A 12,794-nucleotide genomic window follows, 5' to 3' on the forward strand; every position below is an offset into this window, starting at 1 on the left:
CCAGCCCGGACACTGAGGTCCAGCTCCGAGGGCCTTCTGGCGGTTCCCTCCCTGCGAGAAGCCCTTGATTGTGAAAAGAGACAGGCCACCAAACCAATGTACTCTGTTTATCTCTCTATATAATTGCAAACTTGTAGAGAAATCCGTGTGCAAAATGCGCTAAACCACGTGCGCCACCGTCGTTTTCGGGCCCGCCAGCCGACGTGCTACTTCCGGTACCAAATCTGGAGTCGTTTTTCCCGCTTGATCTTGCGCTGCAGCTGCAGGATCCCGTAGAGGAGAGCTTCGGCTGTTGGGGGGCAACCTGAAAAGAAGGGGGTTCGCGGTCAGACCGTCACAGGGCAGAGGCAAGGCGGTTGTCCAGGCCGGAACCTCCTTGCCCACCCCTTGTCTTGCATAATGATAATAGAATCGTGAAGTTGGAAAATATCCTTAGCCCAAGCCCCTAAGGGATAGCAATAATGATCTGTTTTTTTTTATACAGATAGGTAGCCGTGTTGGTCTGCCATAGTCAAAATAAAAAAAATCCTTCCAGTAGCACCTTAAAGACCAACTAAGTTAGTTCTTGGTATGAGCTTTCGTGTGCATGCACACTTCTTCAGATACACTGAAACAGAAGTTGCCAGATCCTTCTATATAGTGAGAAGGTGGGGAGGGGTATTACTCAGAAGGGTGGTGGGAATGGGAGATTGGCAGATAGCTGAGATGAGCCTGTTGACGACTCTTAACGACTGTAATAGGTCTTACGGGAAAAGGCAAGGGGTGAGAAGGTGAGAAATGGCTTAGTCATGTATAATGAGATAAGAATCCAATGTCTCTGTTCAGACCAGGTCTCTCCATGGTTTTAAGTTTGGTAATGAGTTGCAATTCAGCAGCTTCTCTTTCCAGTCTATTTCTTAAATATATAGAAGGATCTGGCAACTTCTGTTTCAGTGTATCTGAAGAAGTGTGCATGGACACGAAAGCTCATACCAAGAACTAACTTAGTTGGTCTTTAAGGTGCTACTGGAAGGATATTTTTGTTTTTTTATATGCAGCACATCTGACTGGGTTTCCCCAGCCACTCTGGGTAGCTCCCAGCAAATTATGAAACATCAAACAATAAAAACCTCCCTAAACAGGGCTGCCTTCAGATGTCTTTTAAAAGTCAGATAGTTGTTTATTTCCTTGACATCTGATGGGAGGGCGTTCCACAGGGCGGGCGCCACCACTGAGAAGGCCCTCTGTCAGGTTCCCTGTACAGTGGTACCTCGGGTTACATATGCTTCAGGTTACAGACTCTTCAGGTTACAGACTCCGCTAGCCCAGAAATAGTACTACGGGTTAAGAACTTTGCTTCAGGATGAGAACAGAAATTGTGTTCTGGTGGCACAGCAGCAGGAGGAGGCCCCATTAGCTAAAGTGGTGCTTCAGGTTAAGAACAGTTTCAGCTTAAGAACGGACCTCCGGAACGAATTAAGTATTTAACCCGAGGTAGTACTGTAACCTCACAACTCACAGGGAGGGAACCGCTAGAAGGCCCTCGGAGCTGGACCTCAGTGTCCGGGCTGGACGATGGGGGTGGAGACGCTCCTTCAGGGATACTGGGCCGTTTAGGGCTTTCAAGGTCAGCACCAACGCTTTGAATTGTGCTTGGAAGCGTCCTGGGAGCCAATGGATGTCTTTCAGGACCAGTGTTATATGGTCTCAGCGGCCGCTCCCAGTCCCCAGTCTGGCTGCCTCATTCTGGATTAGCTGCAGTTTCCGGGTCACCTTCCAAGGCAGCCCCACGGAGAGCGCATGGCAGTAGTCCAAGCGGGAGATAACCAGAGCATGCACCACTCTGGCGAGACAGTCCACGGGCAGGGAGGGTCTCATCCTGCGTACCAGATGGAGCTGGTAGACAGCTGCCCTAGACGCAGAATGGACCTGCGCCTCCATGGACAGCTGCGAATGCTTCTGAATATCTGCTGCTACAAACCACAGAGGGAGAGAGTTGTTCTGGGGCTCAGAACACGCTTGTGGGCTTTCCTTGGGGGAATCTTGTTGGCCACCCATGCTGGACGGGCCCGATCCACCAGAATGGACCTGCGCCTACATGGATAGCTGTGAGTCCAAAAGGACTCTGCAAGGAGGCCAGATCTCAAGTCCAGAGTCATCACCCGCCACTTTGGACTCCCATGTCCTGGGCTGACGGGAGTCTGAAGCGGCTGCAGGCTGGGGAAGAGCAGCCAAGGAGAAGCAGCTAGCAAAATCAGAGAACCGTAGAGTTGGAAGGGCCCCCCAACGGTCATCTAGCCCAACCCCCAGTGACGCACGTCGTCTTGTTTACCTGGGACGTAGATGTCCACCGGCACGATCCGGTCGCAGCCACGAACCACGGAGTAAGAGTAATGGTAGTAGCCGCCACCGTTAGCACAGCTGAAAAATAACAGGACAAAAAACCAATGGAGGGCTGTCCAGGGTTTTAGCCAACCTATTATTCACTATATTTTTTTTATAAGATATTTATTAAAGGTTTAAACAATAAAACAAACTTCACATTCACAACCGAAAAAGAAAAACACCATCACAATCAATCAAAGAAGCCAAAAAAGACAAAACAAACAAACAAAAAAACAAAAAAGGCATAAAAAGGACATAAAAAATGATTCAATTTCTTAAATATTATTTCCCTAACCCTCTTTCCAGACTCCCTCACATCTCCCTTTTCTGTGTTCCCTTTTACAAAATCTTATTCAGCAATATTTCACCTTCTTTCAAATCTTACTTTATATTATACATTTCAACTATTATGTCTCCAGTTTTTCCCTTTGTTATCAGTTATTTAAGCTTGACATAATATTATTCAAATTTCACCTTTGTTCTTATAAACCAGTTTTTACATACTCCTTTCAACTATGTCACTAATGCCATATTATCTTTATATCCTGCATCATTCTAACATTCATACAATTTACAATACTTTTGCAAATAATCCTTAAATTTCTTCCAGTCCTCTTCCACTATCTCTTCTCCCAGGTCTCGGATTCTGCCAGTCATTTCTGCCAATTCTATTATTCACTATTTAAGCCATCTTTTTGGTGTCACAAGCTCACCCCCCGTGCCCCCAACCCTATAAAAAAACGGTATTCGGAATAGCAGTTTGCACAGCCCACAAAGGACGATAGCAGTGTGATGAAATTCCAACAGGAGTGGTTGATTGCATGTGTTCAAAATCCAATTTAAACTATTTAAATTTGATTATTTCAACCAAACGGATGGACTTAATCCCATGATACCAGCTTTTCGAAATCTGATTATTATATTTATTATATTTGCACCTCTGGCACCATTGGCTGCCCCCCCCCAAGAGGTGGCACTGCTGATTAAGGGATACGTCGATTTAAACGTTTCCCCCTCCGCGGAAACGTCAGGGCGTGCGGTTTGCAGGAGGAGGAAAGATTCAGTAGAGACAGCAGCAAAAGCACGTCAGAGACTAGAGTTCAAATCACGGGCAACAACCGGCGGCAGGGAGATGAATGGAGGTTATAAGCTTGAAAAATGATTACAAAGTACACCCACTTTCCCCGACGACAATAGGAAAGAAATATTTCCATTTTTCTTTACCTCCCCATGGAGACTACGTAGCGTGGCTCAGGCATCTGGTCGTACACCTGTCGAAACAAAGACGACGACGGGTTTTGCATTCTGGAGTCAAAATGAGTTGCAGAGACCTGGCTCTGCAAAGCTTAGTTAAGTTCATTTTTATTTATTGAATGTGTGCACCGCCCTTCATCCTACAATCTCAGGGTGGAAACACAAGATAGAAGCGCAAAATAAATTGTTAACACAGCAACACACCCACCCCGCGCGCAAAAAAACACACACACATTAAAAATTTCACAGAATATCAAAGGTACGGCTGTACAGATTATAAACAAACCAATAAATCAATAGAAAATAATAATAATAATAATAATAATAATAATAATAATAATAATAATTGCTTCTGCCCTTTAAAACTTTGTACTCTGCCCGAGGGCTGTGTTCCCTTCTGGATGCCATCATTATTATTAGTTTCTATTGTTTTACTGGTTTATTTATAATCTGTACAGTGGTACTTTGGGTTACATACGCTTCAGGTTACACACTCTGCTAACCCAGAAATAGTGCTTCAGGTTAAGAACTTTGCTTCAGGATAAGAACAGAAATCGTGCTCTAGCAGCAGCAGAAGGCCCCATTAGCTAAAGTGGTGCTTCAGGTTAAGAACAGTTTCAGGTTAAGAACGGACCTCCGGAACGAATTAAGTACTTAACCCGAGGTACCACTGTATTATGTTTTTATATATGCTGTAAGCTGGCCAGAGTGGCTGGGGAAACCCAGCCAGATGGGGTGGGACAGAAATAAATAATAAATAATAATAATAATAATAATAATAATAATAATAATAATAATAATAATAATAATACACCGTTTACAGTTATGCCCAAGTTAATATAACCACCAGCCCCAACTAAACATTTTACCAACCCCAACAGAAGCAAAACAAGAGGAACCAAAATTTTAAATTGTTTAAAACATTTTGCCTTTAGCCCTGCCCTCTGCCAGCAGGCGGCCCCCCAGAAGCGAATATGGCCCTCGGGCCAAACCAACGCCTCCCATCGTCCCTGAAAGGGCCGCCTCTCGGATTCCACCCGGCCTACCTTCCGAAGGGCGGGGGCCATCTTATTGGTGAGCGTGCCGGCCACGATCATGACGTCGGCTTGCCGCGGGCTGGCTCGGAAGACCACCCCGAAGCGGTCCATGTCGTAGCGGGGAGCAGCCATGTGCATCATCTCGACGGCGCAGCAAGCCAAGCCGAAGGTCATCGGCCACAAGGAGCTCTGTGGGCGGAGGACGAGGGAGGAGATGCTCAGCACTGAGATATGAGCCACTAGGTAAAGGTAAAGGGACCCCTGACCGTTAGGTCCAGTCGTGGCCGACTCTGGGGTTGCGGCGCTCATCTCGCTTTACTGGCCGAGGGAGCCGGCGTACAGCTTCTGGGTCATGTGGCCAGCAGGACTAAGCCGCTTCTGGAGAAGCAGAGCAGCGCACGGAAGCGCCGTTTACCTTCCCGCCGGAGTGGTACCTATTTATCTACTTGCGCTTTGACGTGCTTTCGAACTGCTAGGTTGGCAGGAGCAGGGACCGAGCAATGGGAGCTCACCCCATCCATCGTGGGGATTCGAACCGCCGACCTTCTGAAGGGCAAGTCCTAGGCTCTGTGGTTTGACCCACAGCGCCACCTGCGTCCCTATGAGCCACTAACTTTTATTTTAGAAACTCGAGGCTTTTCTATTGGGAATTGTAGGTGCTAATACAGTGGTACCTTGTTTCTCAAATGCCTTGGTTCTCAAACAACTTGGAACCCAAACATGGCAAACCCGGAAGTAGGTGTTCCGGTTTGCGAACATTTTTTGGAAGCCGAACATGCTCCGTTTTGAGTGTTACGCTGAGGTCTGTCTGTTTTTGACATTTATTTTGCGTTTTTGTTTTTGCGGCTTCCGCATTTGGGAAAGTGAAAGGTTAAGTGTGGCTGGGGCTAAAACACAGGTATATAAGGTTTGAGGGCCTGCAGGAGATGTTAAGGGCAGGATGAACGAAGTCTCTAGCAGCAATTAAACAAAATAATAATAATAGGGACGCGGGTGGCGCTGTGGGTTAAACCACAGAGCCTAGGGCTTGCCAATGAGAAGGTCAGCGGTTCGAATCCCCGCTACGGGGTGAGCTCCCGTTGTTCAGTCCCTGCTCCTGCCAACCTAGCAGATCGAAAGCACACCAGCACAAGTAGATAAATAGGTACCGCTCCGGCGGGAAGGTAAACGGCGTTTCCGTGCGCTGCTCTGGTTCGCCAGAAGCGGCTTAGTCCTGCTGGCCACATGACCCGGAAGCTGTACGCCGGCTCCCTCGGCCAGTAAAGCGAGATGAGCGCCGCAACCCCAGAGTCGGCCACGACTGGACCTAATGGTCAGCGGTCCCTTTACCCTTTAATAATAATAATTCTCGCAAAGCTGCCGCTCACCCGCCGAGCCCAATTGACCAAGTCGTCTAGCTTGGTGATGACGTACTCCCCTCGGCTGCTAGGAAGGTACGACTTCTTCTGAACGACGGTGCTGGCGCTCTTCTGTTGAACCTGAGCAGAACTACGGAGGAAAGGATACCATCAGGGCGCCATTCCCCGCTGAGGAATCACAGGGGGTTGGGCTAGATGACCCCCTTAGAACCCAGTTTCATGGCTCTTGTTATCACTCCAACCGTGCTGGTTTCTGACTGGAGTCCTGGGTGCAAATTCCGAATCGGCTGCACAGACCTATGGAACTCCCTCCCACAAGAAGTTAGGCAGGGACAAGTTAGGCATAGAGTCCAACGAGGAGACTCCACCCCTACTGGAGTTTCATATGCCCGGTCAAACTGTTTAATTTCCAGTGGCCTTTGCATCGCCCTGGATGGATCTCAGATGTTCTCGGGTGGAGATATAAAATTCTTGGTGTTTAAAAATGTGTGGGTTTTAAATTGCTTATATGTTATCGTTGCTGGGGGTCGTTTTGAGACCTACATGAGTGGAAAGCAGGATATACCGTATTTTTCGCTCTATAAGACGCGCCAGAGGAGGAAAACAAGAAAAAAAATATTCTGAATCCCAGAAGCCAGAACAGCAAGAGGGATTGCTGTGCAGTGAAAGCAGCAATCCCTCTTGCTGTTCTGGCTTCTGGGATAGCTGCGCAGCCTGCATTCGCTCCATAAGACGCACACACATTTCCCCTTACTTTTTAGGAGGGAAAAATTGAGTCTTATAGAGCAAAAAATACGGTAAATAATCTTAGAGAAGCGTATGAGATATGAGATCCATCATCAAATATTGGAAGGGCAGTTGTCCCATGGGAGATGGAGCCAGCAAGGACCCGAACCAATGGATTCAAACTTTCTAGTGGTAATAATAATAATAATAATAATAATAATAATAATAATAATAATTTTTATTTATATCCCACCCTCCCCAGCCAAGGCCGGGCTCAGGGCGGCTTACAAGCAATAATAAAAACAAGTTGAATGATTACAACTTAAAAATAAAATTAAAATACAACATTAAAATATTGATATGTAGCCTCATCGCAGGAGGAGAAGGAAAAGAAAAAAGAAAAAGAGGGAATCAAACTGGCTGCTAGCCAAAGGCCAGGCGGAACAACTCTGTCTTACAGGCCCTGCGGAAAGAAATCAGATCCTGCAGGGCCCTGGTCTCATGAGGCAGAGCGTTCCACCAGGATGGAGCCAGTGCTGAAAAGGCCCTGGCTCTGGTTGAAGCCAATCTAACTTTCTTAGGGCCCTATCAAACAGTAAGAGCTGTTTGATAACAGACCAGTCTCCCTTGGGAAGGTGGTGGACTCTCCTTCCTCAGAGCTTTTTAAGCAGAGGTTGGAAGGCCATCAGTCAGGGATTCTTTCGCCGCAACTCCGGTATTGCTGGGGGTTTGGCTGGATGACCCCTGGGTTCCCCTTCCAGGCTAAGCTGAGAGGTGGGCAACCGGCTCGAGGAGAGGCGATCGGAAGCGAGGTCTCCCGGGTTTGTGGCTACCCTGCGGCGGCTCTCAAAGCTCCTTTCCGCCTGCCTCACAGAATCCCCCCTGGCTGCCCGGCAAAGAGGGGGGTATTTGGGGTTCGGCCTACCTGTCTGCGCTGTCCGTCACGGGCGTCTGATGGAGCGAGCGAGCGGGTGCGCTGGACGCCGCGAGGGGCCTGTTTGGAGACAGTGAGAAGTTGTGGGTCTCAAAGCGGGGCTCGTGCACAGCGCTCAAAATCAGCACCCCACCCCAAAGTTGCATTCGCATCCTCCTTTAGTGGGGCAGAGGGACACGGGTGGCGCTGTGGGTTAAACCACAGAGCCTAGGACTTGCCGATCAGAAGGTCAGCGGTTTGAATCCCCGCAATGACGGGGTGAGCTCCCGTTGCTCGGTCCCTGCTCCTGCCAACCTAGCAGTTCGAAAGCACACCAGTGCAAGTAGATAAATAGGTACTGCTCTGGCGGGAAGGTAAACGGCGTTTCCGTGCGCTGCTCTGTTTCGCCAGAAGCGGCTCAGTCCTGCTGGCCATATGACCCGGAAGCTGTATGCCAGCTCCCTCGGCCAATAAAGCGAGATGAGCGCCGCAACCCCAGAGTTGGCCACGACTGGACCTAATGGTCAGGGGTCCCTTTACCTTTAAAGTGCCGAAATAATCAAACAATTGGGCTCAGTGTTCTCTAAGAGAGTGAGAATTGCTTCAGGCATGCTTACCTCCAAAGGGACAGGCCACGCGTGGTGACGCGGGAAGCTGGAACGAAAACCACAGCAGTTGAGCATAGATTAAATTCAACAGAGATAATACAAATGGCTTTTCGCAGAGCTAAAAATGGACGCAGGGACTTTAATAGATGAGAAATTAGGAGCCGCGTAGAGGCAGAAGGAAGTCATCAAATAAATCAGGGAATAAAACCAGAGATTAGGTACAGATGAGAAAGCGAGAGTTGCGAGGAGTAAAAGATAAGGTCAAGATAAAAGGATCTCTCACTGGAAATATGTGTTTAGAATACAGTGGTACCTCGGGTTAAGTACTTAATTCGTTCCGGAGGTCTGTTCTTAACCTGAAACTGTTCTTAACCTGAAGCACCACTTTAGCTAATGGGGGCTCCTGCTGCCACCGCGCCGCCGGAGCACGATTTCTGTTCTCATCCTGAAGCAAAGTTCTTAACCCGAGGTACTATTTCTGGGTTAGCGGAGTCTGTAACCTGAAGCGTATGTAACCCGAGGTACCACTGTATCATCAATGATGGTTTGTATTTATTAAACAGCTGTATGTTTTTGACAAGATTTTCCCGTTTGTATTTTTTTGTTTTTGTCTTTTCTTTCTTTTCTCTTTTCGTGTAGATCTTTTTTTATATAATAGAATAACGTGGTTGATTACATGTAACATTTAACGTGCAAATAAAGTTTAATAATAATAAATGCAATTCTACCAATTTTGTTTGGAGGGAGCATAAGGCACCATCCTCCGAAGGCTGCAAACAGGCCAACTGCGGCAATTAAGGGACAGATCCAGCGCACGGGCGCTGTGCCTAAGCACCTGTTCCACTTGCCTTCGCCTGACAACATCCCTGCCACTTTCCAGTCACCCGAGGGACCATCTCCAGCTTCCTAGCACAAGGCTCATATTACCAAGATCCATAACAGATTACACGCTTTGTTAGCCTCCCTGCCTGCTCTTCCGAGATCTGGGGGGCAAGGCCTCTCAACAGCCCAGACGTCTTTTCTGGGTGCAGACTCCTACCCTCTAAAATCAGCACAAAGCATCTGGGAGACAGGTTTTCTTTAAATGAGGCCCCCGGAGTTTTCCCTCTCTCCGCCTCTCCCTCCAACAAAACCCTTTTATATAGCTTAAGCGGCTGCTTCGACCTGCGGGAACTGGCGTGCTCTGGTCCAGGGGGTCACGAAGAGGCGGACACGTTGTTGTCTAGTCGTGTCTGCCTCTTGGTGACCCCCTGGACCAGAGCACGCCAGGCACTCCTGTCTTCCAACAAAGGTCCATACAGGACCTTGCCAACAAAGGTCCGTATAGTGAAAGCTCTGGTTTTCCCAGTAGTGATGTATGGAAGTGAGAGCTGGACCATCAAGAAGGCTGATCGCCCAAGAATGGATGCTTTTGACTTCTGGTGCTGGAGGAGACTCTGGAGAGTCCCATGGACTGCAAGAAGATCAAACCTCTCCATTCTGAAGGAAATCAGCCCTGAGTGCTCACTGGAAGGACAGATCCTGAAGCTGAGGCTCCAAGACTTTGGCCACCTCATGAGAAGAGAAGACTCCCTGGAAAAGACCCTGATGCTGGGAAAGATGGAGGGCACAAGGAGAAGGGGATGACGGAGGACGAGATGGTGGGACAGTGTTCTCGAAGCTACCAGCATGAGTTTGACCAAACTGCGGGAGGCAGTGGAAGACAGGAGGGCCTGGCGTGCTCTGGTCCAGGGGGTCACGAAGAGGCGGACACGACTAAACGACTAAATAACAACAACAACAACAGCTCCTAATGCTTGGGCATGCCAAACAACAACAACAAACATTTTCAGTGCCGGGGGTGGGTGTCTCCTTTTTTTGTTAGAGGGAGCGTGTGGAAGGCTTTCCTAATGGATGGGACCCCCCCTCCAAATAATAAATATGCGGCCCACCTGTTGCCATTATTATTAATTATTATTATTATTATTATTATTATTATTCAGGTTGTGTCATCTGCATATCTGGGGCTGTTGACCTTTAAAGTTTGGAAGGGGGGAGTCAGCCAGCAGGGGAAGCCACCCCCCAAAAATATACCCCACCCACCCCAGCCCCCCCTCACCTGCCAGAGTCGCCATTTCTGCAGCCCTTCAAGCCACCTTCTCCCTCCCTGGGCGGAGCCAGGCGGGTCCTGCTCCCTAAAGGCTCCGGGTCGGGAACCGACGCCGCCGGCGCCACAGTTCCGCCCTACAAAGGTTCCGCTTCCGGCTCCTGGCGGCGCCGCCTGCTGCTGCTGCAGCTGTTGCTGCTGCCACCTAGTGGCGAAGGGTCAGGATAGCAGGCCAAGGTCCAAAATACATTATAGTAACAAACTGGCTTAGGGAAATTTTATTATTTTTATTATTTTTATTTCTATTGGATTTTTTAAAACGACAGAGGAAGCAAGAATTAAGCATGGCATCCAAATGTTCAGAAGGAAAATACAAAGAAGAAAAGAAAAATGATAAATAATAAACTGCTGCTCCCTAAAGGCTCCGTGTGGCTTGAGGCGCCTGCTGTTGTTGGTGCTGCTGCTGCCACCTAGTGGGCAAGGGGAGGAATAGCAGGCCTTCCCCGCTCCAGGCTTTTCAAGGTCAAAATTACATTCTTTGAAATCAAAATACATGATAGTAACAAACTGGCTTAGGGAAGTTGTTTTTTTATTTTTTTATTTTTATTTTTTTATTTATTTTCCGTTGCATTTTTTAAAAGGACAGAGGAAGCAAGAATTAAGCACGGCATCCAAATGTTCAAAAAGAAAAGAAAGAAAAGAAAGGGAGAAGAAAAATGATAAATAATAAAAAAACGGAAAATAAAAATAAAATAAAAATAAAAATGTGCTTGAAGTACAGCAGCTCTTTGAAATCGAGATATAGTAACAAACTGGCTTAGGGAAGTTGTGTTTTATTTTTATTTTCTATTGCATTTTCAAAAATGACAGAGAAAGCAAGAATTAAGCACGGCATCCAAATGTCCAGAAAGAAAAATACAAAAAAGAAAAAGAAAAGGGAAAAGAAAAATGATAAATAATAAAAAACGAAGAATACAAAATAAAAATGTGCTTGAAATAATTGCTTCCGGCTTTGTTGCCGGCGCGGCCATCTTGGTTCCGGGCAAAAGACTCCCTTGCCCTTTCTTGCACATATATAGATATTTTTCATAGCGTCCCTATCGACCAATCCATATTGCTATCAACCTCCCTTGATGCAATCTCGCGCGCCCCAGCTTGCAAAGGAGGCGTGCATCCTTATTTTATTTTTGCAACAAAAAATTTTTTAGAAAGGAATATATATTTTTAAAAAAGCGAAGCTTCCCACCGCGTCCCTGGGTGGGCTCGAACCACCAACCTTTCGGTTAACAGCCGAACGCGCTAACCGATTGCGCCACAGAGACCCAGCTGCCTCCCTGGCTGCCACCGCCAAACTTAGGAAGGAGGAAATGCATTGCACAACCCAAAAGCAACAATTGCCAGCTTATTTTTTTTGTGCAAGGTCAAAGGAAGGTTTTTATTGTTCCTACGAACCAGAGATATTATTATCATTTTATCTATATCTACATCTACATCTATATATCTATCTATATATCTATATCTATCTATCTATATATATATTCTAAAAATAACTAATAATAATAATAAAAATAATAATAAATTTTATTTATATCCCATCCTCCCCAGCCGAAGCCGGGCTCAGGGCAGCTAACAACAATAAAATAAAAATAAAAATTCTGTGTATCTGAAGAAGTGTGCATGCACACGAAAGCTCATACCAAGAACTAACTTAGTTGGTCTTTAAGGTGCTACTGGAAGGAATTTTTTTTATTTTGACTATGGCAGACCAACACGGCTACCTATCTGTAACTGGAACAATAAAATAGTGCAACATTCTAAAAACATTTCATTATAAAAATTAATTAAAATCAAATTGATAGCAACCATTAAACTAAAGTTCTGTAATAATCATTTTTATTTATACCCCGCCCTCCCCAGCCAAGGCCGGGCTCAGGGCGGCTGACAAGCAAGAATAAAAACAAGTCGAATGAATGCAACTTAAAAACAAGATTAAAAGACAACATTAAAATATTAAAATGCAGCCTCGTCACAGGAGAAAGGGAAATTCCAAAAACAAAACAAATTGACTTCCCTGGTTCCATTATTTGCCAACATACTGCGTTTCCGTTGTTACATTTGTAACATATTTAAATCACCTATCATCCATTCATTGTAAAATTGCAAGCCATTTTAAAACCCTGCTAATGTATTAACCTGTGTGCAGTGCTTCTGTAGGTGAGCAAAAAACATCTTCTGTTCTTCCATAAATTCATTGTCGTCTCTGCCTCTTAATTTCATTGTCGGTTTTGCTGATATTATTATCGTTAACATCTTATTTTTATTGCCACAAATCACGCAAGCTGATCAGCCTATGGTCTTCTTATTCCCATAAACATAATTTATCATTATTCCCTATGAATCAGAGGAGCCTAACTGCCCTATATTATTATTATTGTTTTATTATTATTA

General features: G+C 46.2%; 1 protein-coding gene across 1 annotated transcript; it reads right to left on the minus strand.

Moving 5' to 3' along the window:
- Positions 1-92: 92 nt before the first annotated feature.
- NDUFS7 (NADH:ubiquinone oxidoreductase core subunit S7) lies at positions 93-10,470 on the minus strand. The gene is made up of 8 exons (XM_083484214.1): positions 10,359-10,470; positions 8,270-8,306; positions 7,665-7,733; positions 6,023-6,143; positions 4,665-4,844; positions 3,589-3,635; positions 2,312-2,400; positions 93-304 (listed from the first exon to the last, which is right to left on the minus strand). Exons 1-8 carry the CDS (start codon positions 10,372-10,374, stop codon positions 207-209), a joined length of 657 nt encoding a protein of 218 aa, XP_083340340.1. The 5' UTR covers positions 10,375-10,470; the 3' UTR covers positions 93-206.
- Positions 10,471-12,794: the final 2,324 nt, after the last annotated feature.

This window comes from Podarcis liolepis (assembly GCF_965112155.1).
Source record: "Podarcis liolepis genome assembly, chromosome: 18".
In the NCBI taxonomy this organism is placed as follows: domain Eukaryota; kingdom Metazoa; phylum Chordata; class Lepidosauria; order Squamata; family Lacertidae; genus Podarcis; species Podarcis liolepis.